This window comes from Diospyros lotus, chromosome 15, assembly GCF_014633365.1.
Source record: "Diospyros lotus cultivar Yz01 chromosome 15, ASM1463336v1, whole genome shotgun sequence".
In the NCBI taxonomy this organism is placed as follows: domain Eukaryota; kingdom Viridiplantae; phylum Streptophyta; class Magnoliopsida; order Ericales; family Ebenaceae; genus Diospyros; species Diospyros lotus.
In genome coordinates this window covers 26,433,393-26,446,368 of record NC_068352.1, presented here as the reverse complement: position 1 = coordinate 26,446,368, position 12,976 = coordinate 26,433,393, and the positions used below count along the sequence as shown (strand labels likewise).

The 12,976-nt window shown below is 37.5% G+C and overlaps 1 protein-coding gene across 7 annotated transcripts in view; it reads right to left on the bottom strand.

Moving 5' to 3' along the window:
* Positions 1 to 1,488: 1,488 nt before the first annotated feature.
* Positions 1,489 to 12,976, bottom strand: part of LOC127791840 (G-type lectin S-receptor-like serine/threonine-protein kinase SD1-1) — an 88,940-nt gene continuing 77,452 nt past the window's right edge. Inside the window, exons 1-8 of one of the 7 annotated variants that reach the window (XM_052321972.1) lie at positions 4,409 to 4,554; positions 4,252 to 4,307; positions 3,926 to 4,078; positions 3,616 to 3,788; positions 3,065 to 3,275; positions 2,534 to 2,771; positions 2,302 to 2,452; positions 1,489 to 1,926 (exon numbers count right to left, since the gene is read on the bottom strand). In XM_052321972.1, coding sequence (XP_052177932.1) covers positions 1,618 to 1,926; positions 2,302 to 2,452; positions 2,534 to 2,771; positions 3,065 to 3,275; positions 3,616 to 3,788; positions 3,926 to 4,078; positions 4,252 to 4,270 — 1,254 coding nt within the window. In that variant the 5' untranslated portion in view covers positions 4,271 to 4,307; positions 4,409 to 4,554 and the 3' untranslated portion in view covers positions 1,489 to 1,617. Of the gene's footprint in view, positions 1,927 to 2,301; positions 2,453 to 2,533; positions 2,772 to 3,064; positions 3,276 to 3,615; positions 3,789 to 3,925; positions 4,079 to 4,251; positions 5,602 to 12,976 lie in introns of those variants that run through there. The other 6 variants (XM_052321973.1, XM_052321970.1, XM_052321971.1 and 3 more) reach the window with 6 other exon arrangements.

The following is a 12,976-nucleotide window of genomic DNA, read 5'->3' as shown; positions in this document are numbered from 1 at the left end:
AACATTAAGCAGAGGGTTAATTTGGTCATTTCACTGTGCACTTAAAATCTCATAATACTATTTTTAAATTAAAAGGGAAAATTTGTCATTTCGAGATCCAACATAACGATAGACTAAGACAGGATAATTTTTGCTAAATGTTGAGAGATTTTGTGCAATTTCATCAAAGCTCAGGGGCGTTCTTTGCAATCTACTCTTTATTTTATTCAGATGATTACTATTAAACATCGACTCCAAATTACGTGATTCGATAATAAAAATTGGGGAAGAGTTGATGGAAAATTAATTTTATATTTTCATTTAATATCTAATATCTTTCTATTCATTTTTTTTGCTATTCAGAAAGGAAGAAATTTTTTGAATTATTTTTTATTTTTTAAACAAAAAAAAAATACATTTCATTTCATTCTTAAATCTCTATTAAACAAAATCCAAGGGAAAATGCTTACCCAAAAATTATTTGTTTGCATAACAGTGAATGAATGGAACATAAATAGACAAAAGAGTTTATTATGTGGCCAAAAAAATGAAAGGACGTGAAAACACCTTTTGATCATCCATTCTCATCTCATTTTGTATTTTATCTATCTTCATAACATTTAATCTTAATAACTTCTAATAATTTAAATTTGTCTTTAATTTATTCACATTTTATCTTTCCACTAAAATAATATAATGATCATTTGCTATTAAAAAGGGTTAATTACACCAATAATCATTCAACTTTGCATTCTGTTATTGTTTGATCATTAAATTTTGAAATGTTACTTGTTAGTCACTAATATTTTAAAATTATTACTGCTTAGTCACTGAACTTTAAAATATTACCTGCTATTCATTAATATTATAAAATCGTTTCTTACCCGTCACTTGTTAATCACTGAACTTTAAGTTCACGAGTGACGGATGAGAAATAATTTTAAAATATTAGTGACTAGTAAGTAATATTTTAAAGTTCAATGACTAAGCAGTAACAGTTTTAAAATATTAGTGACTAACAGATAACATTTCAAAGTTCAGTGATCAAATAATAACATAATGCAAAATTGAGTGATTATTGGTATTATTAACCGTTATTAAAAATCTTTCAATCTTATTCATTTTTATTGCTCCCATATATAAAAAAAGAAGTACTTTCTCATTGCTTTCCAAAACAAACATATTTTACATATCATTTTGTTCCATTACTTCCTTTTAGAAAAAGCCTAAGACGCAATAGGAGTACTTTGCCACAAATTTATGCAACAACCCCATATATGTTTATATTTTTCACAAGGAATTTTGTATGAGTAGTTAAAATGAAGTTAACTCTTATCTGTTTTTAAATTCTAAATCTTAAATTGAACGAGTTATGAAATTAGGGATGTCTCACCCAACAAATTATATATATTTATATGTATGCATTTCAAACATACATACATATATATATATATATATGCTATAAACTTTTCTAACACAGCAAATGGTGACTGAATTATTTGCAATTAATTTAACTCAAAAATTTTTTACTTGCTCTATTTAGCCAAAAAGAATAACATTAAACTGAGCATATGTGAGCTCTACAACAGGCAAAACAAGCCACAAACAGAAGGCAACATGAATTCTGTGCATTCTTTGCTATCTACCATCTAACAGAGTGATGGTAAGTTGATTGGCTGAATTTGTGGCACCTGCGCTTGATGAAGCACCAGCTTCAACCTTGCTGCTTCTTTCGGTAAAAAAGCCAGGCTGCTTAGGCTCAGCCAGTGCACCTTCACCACCCAGCATCAGAACCACTGATGCCATGCTTGGCCTGTCTTCTAGACCTTGCTGCACACACAAAAGACCCACATGGATTGATCGCAGCACCTCTGATAAGTGGCATGAATCTTCCGGAGACTCATCCATCAGTTCCATTGATCTGCCGTCTTTGTAAAGTTTCCATGCCTGAAAGATTCACTTCACTAGTAACAGAACTAACTTTGAACAAATAGGTAGGAGGGTACTACGACTAGGGTGGTAGTTTAAGTAGCACGAGAGTTGAAGTGCTATGGGAAGAGTATCAAGTTCGAGTCCCTTTCTGAGCAACCTCTCTCTGCCCTTGGTTCTTAGTTAATTATTTGCCATGAGTTTATCCAAGTTAAATGGTGAAGGGGCTAATTAATAGAAATTGGTTCCACCGAGCCTGACCTCATGGGTGCAATGAGGAATTGTGCCCGTTCTTTTGGACAGAGGTGTCTCTTGGAATTCTGACTTCTCCTGTTTACTTTGCCCAAAAAAAAGAAAAAAGAAAAAAAAGGAACCAGTAGAGGTGTCACTTACATGACCAAGAAGGTTATGGTCGTGATCTGGACGGTAGAAACCTCTGTTTCTGTTCCCGCTTACTATCTCCAGCACCAAAACACCAAAGCTGAACACATCTGATTTAACTGAAAACAGGCCATCTATTGCATATTCCGGAGACATATAGCCACTGCAAGAGAGCGAGACGAGGAATTAGACAAGAAAGGAGTGTGCATGAGGATCAGATGAAACATGTTATATAGTTTCTTACTATGTTCCAACCACTCGTTTTGTATTTGCTTGTGTCTCATTTCCTCCAAAACTTCTTGCCATTCCAAAGTCTGATATTTTTGGGTTCATGTCAATATCTAGCAGAATATTGCTAGCTTTGAGATCTCTATGGATAATTCTTAGTCTGGAGTCTTGATGGAGGTAAAGAAGCCCCCGGGCAATCCCATTTATAATGTGAAAGCGCTTGGGCCAATCCAATAATGTTCTTCGAGTTTCATCTGGCCAAGTTTTGTTAAGTTAGTCAATTTCTGGTGATTGAATGCTTGAATCTCACACTATTCGTCTATTCCTTCCTGAAAAAGTCATAAATTTTCTGGAACAGGAACACCATATTGATCCCATTCTCTTATAAGTATGGAACAGGATAGATTAAACATAGAAACAGAAAGAAATATTGCTTGCTAGCAGAGTTAAAGTTATTCAATTTTCTGTCCGTTGTGCCACCAATGGACTTTGGTAGAATAGTGCACTAGTTCTGCTATGGTATTATAACTTAAAGAGGGCGCCATACCAAAAATGAAGTAGTCGAGGCTTTTGTTGGGCATGTATTCATAAATCAACATCTTTTCTTCTCCTTGAATGCAGCATCCCAGAAGCTTCACGAGATTTCGGTGCTGAAGTTTGGCGATGCAAACGACTTCATTCTTGAACTCATCAAGCCCTTGCCTCGAATGCTCTGACAGCCGCTTAACAGCTATTTCTTGCCCCCCTTCCAGCATGCCCTGAAGATATAACACAGTTCTTGTTATATTTTGTTTCTTCATCCAGCAGACTACTAGAAAGAGTCAGCTTTGAAATCCGTTATGAATGCTTCAGCAACACACGTTTCTTCAAGGCAGCATGCAGATGACTCCTAAGTCAATGCAAGGATGGTAACCAATGCAAATACCCGAATCTGGCAATTGTATTCATGATTCAACATGACCAGCAAAGCATGTAGTATTAAGGAGCCAGTGCCAATGTAATTTAGTCTCTTTGGAAGGTCTAAAAGAGCAGCAAGCTGGTTGGTATGCGCTAGAAGGATTCTAACAAAATGCTGAAGAAATTTAACTGCAATAATACCTTGTAAACGGGTCCAAATCCACCCTCTCCAAGCTTGTTATTCTGTGAAAAGTTGTGAGTAGAGTGAGTTATTGTAGCCAAGTCAAACAATGCCAACTCTAGATCTTCATTATGGCTTTTGCTATCACACCGTTGTCCAGAACTGTGTACCGAATGTCCTGCAAAAGGGAGATCTTGGGGGCGGGGGGGTGTTGATTCAGATGAGGCTTTTCCAACATCATTACATATTATAAGACATTGTTAACAGACATGGTTGCTTCTGGTTTTTGTACCTTCTTTATTGAGACATGGGATGAGTCATTTGCCTTACCTTCTCTTTCTTGGCTTGGATTTCGCTTCTTTTTTTGCAGGATATAATATATAAGGGCCAGACCCAGAAGTAGACTCCCAAAAAATATTGCCAAGCTCACTGCAATTACCACTCTTGTCTTTCTATGGTGGGCAAGTTGATGAACTGTTGAACCTCCATAAAAATAAAATGGTCAATTACTCAACCCAAAAAAGAAGGTTAATTTGATAGGAAGGTACTACCATTAATACAAAATGGTTATTTTTTCTTTTCTCTTTCTTCACAAGAGTGTCAATTTTCAGTCATAATGTAGAATTGCTATCTATGTGTTATAAATGAGATCTTACCTAAGTCAGAGGAAGACATCCTTACGTATATATCAAACCCATTTTCGCCAAAATCTCTGAAGTTAACCAGGTCACCAAACCAAATCAAGCAGCCACTTCCACCATTTCTTATGTCTAAATTTGAATAAGCCATACAAGAACAGTTTTTCAAGCATACCTCTCTGCATTGCTCAAGTGTCATGCTCTTATCAACCCAAGAATTCGCTGCGTCTGGCACCTTGAGGCCATTATATTTCACAAATCCATCTCCTTTGCTGCAATCCAGTTCTGTTCTCCGAACACACCCACCAGACCAATCTGTCATGTTCCAATCTCTGGGGTTTTTTGGAACAAATTTACTCAGACAGCCACAAACAGGGGATTTGTCAACATTACAGGTACCATATGGACCACATAGTCCATAATCGTCGCAGTTATCTGTTGGAACTGTCAGATAAAGAACCCAACCAATGGTTTTATTAACCCATGTCCAGCGCTGTCCAATGCCATTAGGAGCCAAGATAAACCTTGAAACAACAGAGCTGTCAAGGAGATCATATCTGTAATAGATCTCATCCTCTTCAAATACCACCCCATACTTGTAAATTGAATTTGTTCTTAAGCGTGGTCCACTGAACCGGACTCCATTCCAAGGCCCCGAACAGAACACCTTGGTGGAACCCTTGTACAAAAAAATTTGTGGGTAGCCATGGATATCCAGGCTATAGGTATAATCACCTGGTGCTGGATCATCTGTGCTCCTCCAGGATGAGAGATACCACTCTTTTCCAGTCACCCAGTTCTTCCCAACCTTCATCCCCGCCAAAAAGGTGTCACCCGGATAGTCAAAACTCTGCCAGAGGATCTGCTCTGAATTGCTACCATTAACATCTTTCACAACCAGGTTTCCTGATTCCAGAAGCTGAGCGACTGGATTCTGTGCGGATATTGATGCATTTGTGGACCATAGGATGCTACTTGAACCATTGACAAGGACTAGAATTCCTGGATCAATGACCTTTAAGACACCAGACGTATCTGCAAGTGGGGTTTCTCTGTTGGCAACCCATACCACGGTAGTAGACATTTCCTTGTACCACATTCCGACATACCGTTTCTTGGAATTTCCAGGACTGAAGAACCCCAATTCAAAGGTTCCATTTGATGACACTATGGTCTCACCATCTGCAAGGAACTGGGTTTTAGTTATTGTATCTTCTGCTTGGCAGATAATTATGATGGATAGACAAGAGTACAGGAAACAGAGTATGCCAAAGACTTTCATGGTTACCCTTGATCTTCCCCTCTTGGCATGAATTTATTCTCCAACTACCCATTGAAGCCAAATGATTGTACATTAGACCAATATTAGCCAAGTGCCCTTTCCTTTTTAACTCTTATGTTTAACTGTTAGGCAAAGGTATCTTTCAGTTGGTGACTTGAAGAGCAGGGAGTTGAAACAATCCACAAAACGTACCTATCCGTCGATGACTAATTCAACTTGAGGTCCCTATCAGTATAGCAAGTAATTAGTAGTTTTCACACCTCAAGTAACTTACTGGTTTAAGTACGAAGAAAGTTCATAAAAAGTTCCATTGAAAAATGAAGCACAATAACTTTATGGAAAGAGAACAAGTTTTGGTAGCAATGTAAAATTGCGCCTTTGTAATTAAAAGAACAGTTGAGTTGTCGAAACAACTTCTTTACAAATAGGGTGAGGTTGACTATAGAAATGACGCTTGCAAAGTCAAATACCTTGTGCACCTAAATGCCCTTATATAATTTTATGAAAAAAACTTATGTAAAATGAGGTCATAATCCCTTCACAAGTGTAATTGTCACTTGAGAACAGCGTTAATGACAATAGTAAAATTGCTTCTTTCTAATTAGAAGTATAAGAATTAATTTGTGAAAATAATTCCTTTAAAGAAACTAAAAACAATAATAAATAATGATGATGATAAGGCTACGTATAGACCTTTCCGACCCTATCAAGGTGAGTAGCCTACTGCACGGAATATCTTTAAGGTAGTTGTCGCTTTCTGTTGTTTCCATATATGTATATATCCTCATGCTTGATTTGCTGGCAAGGATCATATCATTACGCCTTCTTCAACTTTGCTTCCTCTCTTCGGCTTTTCGTCGACCACCTGGTGCCCACACACAGGCGCCGTCCAAGCTATACTTTAAGCCTATTATCACGGTATTCGTCTCGTCTATCTAGTCTTTTCTCTCTAAAATGACTAGAAATTTTCTGTTAAAACTTTATGTGGAATAATAAAAAATTCTTATACTCATTCGATAGAAAGTGAAAACTAGAGGTGTCAAAAGGGCCGGGCTGGCCCAGCCCGTGACGGGCCGGGCTTTGGATGGGGGCCGGGCTGGGCCAAAAAAATTGGGCCCATGGCCCGGCCCGGCCCATGGCCCGTTGGGTCCTTATGGGCCGGGCCCATGAGGCCCTTATGGGCCAGTAAGGCCCTTATTCATTTTTTTTTAATTTTGTTATTATTTAGTAATTATTGATATTGAATATTAAAAAATTTAATTTCGCAATATATATAAATAATAACCATCAATTAATTTATTTAAAATTTTTAAGTTAAATTTTTTATATATTTGAATTATAAATAAACATTCTCCTTTTTATATGTACATTATTTTTCATATCAATTCACAAGAAAAATTATAAGGAATATAAATTAATGAAATAATATTTAAAACTTAAGAATTAAGATAGAAAATATTTTAAAAAGAAACAAACTAATTTTTATATATGTATATATTATATGTATTATTTTTAAAAAAATTATTTTAAAAAAAAAAGAAAAAAAAAGGGCCGGGCCCGGCCCGGTGGGCCCGTTAGGCCCTGTGGGCTAAGGGCCCGGCCCTCTAGCCCACGGGTTGGCCCGGCCCGGCCCGGCCCCTTTGTCGGGGGGCCGTGGGCCGGGCCGGGCCCTATCAATGATAAAAGGGCCCGGGCCCGGCCCTACCCTTTTAGTAAAAGGGCCGGCCCGGCCCGTTTAAAAAGCCCGTGGGCCGACTCGGGCCGGACCGGGCTGGGCCGGGCCGGCCCTTTTGACACCTATAGTGAAAACCTTATTATAATCACTCAGATGCAGAAAAATTAAAGAAAGAAGATTGTAAAAGAATGAACAAACGAAAGAAAGAAGAAATATGGGTGAAAGTTAAAAACCTTAACAATTCCAAGAACAGGAAGGGCATAAAGTGATTGTACAAGAAAGCCAGCACCAAATTCCAGTAAATTCATTTGGCTTCAAATCTCTTTGCTTGCTCTTAATTTAAGATAAAATAATGACATTTGTTAATGATTCAAGTTATTGTTAAAGAGCGTTAAATATATTATTTATTATGTCTCATTTTAGACTTAAATGTTTTTTTTTTTTGGGATAATGCTAACTATTGTCATAACATGTAGTAAATGTATTTTGTTTTGGGAGACAATGGGCATTTATTACACATTATTTTTAGTTCCAAAATAATTGTATTAGTTAATAAAATATTTCAATATATTTATCACCAACTAATATAATTGTTTTTTAAATATTAAAAACAAGATTAAATTATAGAGTTTTAGAAGGAAAAATATTTTGGTCAGAGTTTTATGTTCCCAAACTTGTTTGAAAGGGGGTTTCAAATATTGAAAAATCTCATCTATAATTTCATAAACAGAGAGAAAACAGATACTTCTTGCTCAATGATATCTACCCACAAACAGGAGATGCAGAACAATAATATGCAAGCTTCTGATCATGACAACTGAGACTGTAAATGCCCTGATTAGACTTCCAGTCACCAGCGCCATTCCAAGTGTTAAGAGCTGCCGTATCTTCAAATCAATTTTAGGCTAGAACAGGCAAGTATGTAACCAACTCAATCCCCCTTTTCTCATAGCCTACTCTGAAGGCATTGTTGAAATATTAAAACTAAATTAAAACAGAACATGCAGAAAGAATTTTGAGTAAAATAAAGAAAGACTCAACAAATTTCATAAATGAGAACACCTATTTATAGGCTTACAACCAATCTGAAAGTGCTAAAAAATCTCAACTACAATTTGATTTTATTGGCCCTACTTTTGCAACCTGAAAATAAAAAAATATGGAGCAAGAATATGAAACAGTAACAAAGACTAAGTCTAATTAAGACTTTTTCAAACTTTTGAGGCAAATTCTCACAAGTTCTAACACTTCTTGAGATTTGCCTGGGACATGCCAAGCTTCATCTTTAGGAATTCCAGCCTTGATTTTGGAAGCCCCTTAGTCATTATATTAGTAAGTTGCACATCAATTGAGTAATGATGCAACTTGATAAGAGAATTCTTTTCAGCTTCTCCTCTTACGGAGTGAAATTTTACATTAATATGTTTGGTCCTGCCATATTGGACAAGATTTTGTGCAATGGCAATGGCTGACTTGTTGTCACAATAAAACTTAATTGGTGAGTTTTGTTCCTGGTCTAGATCAGCAAGCAATTTTCTTAACCATATTACTTGATTTGCAACAGCTGCTAAGGGGATATACTCAGCTTCTGCAGTTGATTGAGCTACTACTTCTTGCCTTTTCGCATTCCAGCAAACAACACTCGAACCAATTGTAAATACATAAACCTGAAGTGCTCTTCATGTCATCAACACTTCTTACCCAATCACTGTCAGCATAGCCTTCTAGCTTAACTCCTTCTGTCCTTAAGTACCATATATTAAGGTTTGTTGTACCTTTAACATACTTCAGCACCCTTTTTGCAATTCCTATGCGAACATTGCTAGGTGAACTCATGAACCTTGAAAGTAAACTAGCTGGGAACATCAAGTCAAGTTCGGTTGTTGTTAAGTATAGTAAGCTACCTACCAAGCTTCTATATCCAGAGGGTTCCTCAAGTTTCTCACCATCATTCTCAGAAATCTTCTCATTTTGTGCCAGTGGAGTTGTTGTTTCTTTACATGATTCTAGCCTAAACTTCTTGAAAATATTAATAGCATATTTTCTCTGTGATACGAAGATACCAGAGTTGCACTAGAATGCTACACTAGAATATTTCCATTCCAAGGAAGTAATTCATGATGCCAAGATTAGTCATCTCAAATACATCTTGCATTTCCTTTTTGAACTTATCCAGCAATTTTGCATTACTTCCAGTCACTAGCATGTCATCAACATAAAGTGATATTGCCAGTTGCAAACCACCATCATTTTGTTTCAAATACAATGTGGCTTCATTTTCACTCCTCCTGAAACCAAGTTGGATCATATGAGAATCAATCATACTATACCAAGCCCTTGGTGCTTGCTTCAAACCATAGAGAGCCTTGTGCAACTTGTACAGTTTGTGTTCATGGCCAGCAACCTCAAAGCCTTCTGGTTGTTGAACATAAATTTCTTCTAGAAGTATACCATTTAGAAAAGCTGACTTAACATCTAAATGATACACTTTTCATCCCATTTGACCAACAAGTGCAAGTAGTAGCCTTATAGTGTCATGTCTGGCCACTGGGGCAAATGTGTCATCATAGTCTACTCCAGCAACTTGAGCAAAGCCCTTCACAACCAATCTAGCCTTGTTCTTGAAGATTGACCCATCTGAATTGAATTTGGTTTTGAAAACCCATTTTACACCAATTTCCTTCTTAGCTTCAGGTAGTTTTGTCAACTTCCAGGTTCCATTTCTTTCAATAGCATCAATTTCAGTTTTCATGGCCTCAATCCATTCTGGAAATCTTACAGCTTCTGTGTAACATGTAGGCTTTGCATGTATAAGATTACACCTCTCGTATACTTCAGATAAATGCCTTACCTTAAGCACTGGTGTGTCTGAGGTAGCTTCAACATCTAGTGAATCTTCAATATTTGTACTTTCTATTGCTGGTTCAAGAATAGATGGAGTGGTTTGCTCACATTTATGGACTTTCTTTATGTCCCAATTCTAGTAAGCATTTTCATCAAAGTGTACATCTCTACTTATCACAATTCAAACTAAAGATTCTGTAACCTTTTGATTCTGCTGCATACCCAACAAAGACACATTTATCAGCTTTTTCATTAAGCTTGCCTCTCTTAACAGATGGCACATGAAAGTAGCACAATGAGCCAAATACTTTCAGATGCTTCACATAAGGTTTTACACCAGATCATGCCTCTATTGGTGTTTTGTCTTGAACATATTTTGTTGGTAGTCTATTCAACAAATAAACTGAGGTGTTGACTGCCCATAGAAACTTTGGTAGCTTGTTTTCAAATAGCATGCACCTTTCCATTTCCATCACATTTTTGTTTCTCCTTTTAGAGACTCCATTTTGTTGCGGTATATGTGGAACTGTTAGCTGGCGTACAATTCCAGCTTTTTGGCAAAAAGCATTGAACTCTTTTGAAGTATACTCATCTCAATTATCAGTTCTAAGCACCTTAATCTTTTGTCCAGTTTGAGTTTCAACCATTTTTTTGAAGCTTTTGAACACAGACAACACTTGTGACTTGGTTTTTAAAAAATAAATCCAAGTCTTTCTACTGAAATCATTATAAATAGTGCAAAATACACATTGTTTCTCAATGTGGCTGTGCTCATTGGTCCACAAATATCTAAGTGAACTAATTCCAGCTTGTGAGTAGTTCTCTTGGTCATATTTTTAGGGAATGACTGTTGATGCTGCTTCCCTAGCTCACAACTTTCACAAATTTGAGCATTAACTATAATTTTTGGCATGTCTTCAACCATACCAGCTTCCTGCATGAACTTCAGTGACATGAAGTTGAAATGACCAAATCTTTTGTGCCAAATAACACTCTCATCAATCTTGGCAGTAAAGACATGTCCTTCAACTAAATCCAACTTCATGTAAAAGCTATTTCCATTCATTTTAATTTTTGCTATCTCTGTTTTATGTTCATCAGAGATAAAACAAAAAATTTCTTTGAAAGAAATTGCATATCCATTTCTAACCATTTGTGCAACACTAAGTAGACTTTGATGTAGTTTTGGAACGTAAAGAACATTAGTGACAAGTTTTGTACCTCTCTTGGTTTTGATTGCAATTGTCCCTTTTCCTTTGGCCTGCACAACTTCACCATTTCTCAGCTTAATCTTTGGTTGAACTAATTTGTTAATGGAAGTAAAGATCGACAAATATTTGGTCATGTGATTGGTGCAGCCATTGTCAATAAGCTAAGTATTCAGTTCAGAAGAATCGAGTGTTAGTGATGCAATAAATAAATGCTCATCATCATTTTTGTCTTCTTCAGTTACATTTGCATGTTGTTGTGTCTGTTGCTAAAATTGTTTTTTCTTGTTTCTACAATACTTCTCACTGTGACCAAGTTTATTGCAGAAGTTACAATGAAAAAGAGGTTTATCTTTTTACCAACAATCTTTGTAAGAACCCCCACTCGAATATCCCAACCACCCGGACTACCTGAACGGGAGCGCCTACGGAAGGAAAAAAATAATGAACACAAGACAGAGATTACCCTGGCATGCATACATAAAAATAAGAATAGCGGAAGTAAAGCTAAACACATGCATGCATTACGGGTACCTCGCTAGCACCGCGGTTCCAAGATAAATAAATAAATACCAACTCCTGTGCTGACATACACAAGACTCAAGGAATGACCTGGCACAGTAAAAATAATAGAGTAAATCCTACTCAGACATCAGAGTTGACGGGGATTGATGGGACTGCCTGTACACTATACCGACTCTACCGCTAAAAGATGACTCCCTTGCAATGGCCCACGCTGCTACTACCTGGAATGATGGAAAGCAAAGTGAGTCGAGAGACTCAGCAAGCATATAGAAAGGAAGGCTGAAGGTTGAGCATATCCAATAAACTCACCCTAGAACACCAACCCCCAAGTACACACATGCCATGAGACGCACAACATAGTATAAAAGCATAATGAAAGCACATACCGGTCCTTGGGGCCCACACAAGACACATGGCACCCAAGTCCCATACCAACCTGTCGCTGCCCTGATAGGCAACAAATATCTCCAACAAACCTGTGCGCGCTGTCCCGGGTCGGTGCTCCCGTCACCCGTGTGTCCGTGTCGGTACTCTCGACACCCGAGCCATAGGCTCCCTCGGAACGGTCTTCCCGTCCGAGAACTAATAACTACCAGTAACCATGCAATGCACATAAAAATGCAATAGCGTAATGAGCATCAACGTGATACAGTAGCGCCCATACATCCAGGCATCAGGCCGTGCTCCGCCCACATAGTAAACCACACACGATGCATATGCCCATGCTGGATACAACCTAACCAAGCTAGAATGTTCGTGTCCAAGCATACTCAATAAATGAATATCCCAACATGCAACCCGTACCCATGTGCATATCAAATCATGAACAGTAATACAATGAATCTAATCGTGCAGTAAATCACATACTGGCAGAGCTAGTCAGCAGTGCCCGGCACCGGTCAACGGTCAGTGACTAGGAGTGTCCACCTGACGGTCCACATTAGGGCCATACGATAGTCTACTCCGCGCCACCAAACAGCCAACCACTGTTCCACTGCTTAATAGCCCTAACTGAACCATAAATAAACCCGAGAAAACAGTAAATAATCCCGCACGTCTAGGAATCTAGTCCACAAGCTGGGTTCAGCATCATTCCGAAAGGAATGGGGGAGGTACAAACCCCCGTAGGCACTCAACAAATAAAACTCCAGAAGTCCCGGATTTAATTTAAATTAAAACAAATAGACAATAATTCAACAAATAAGGCTA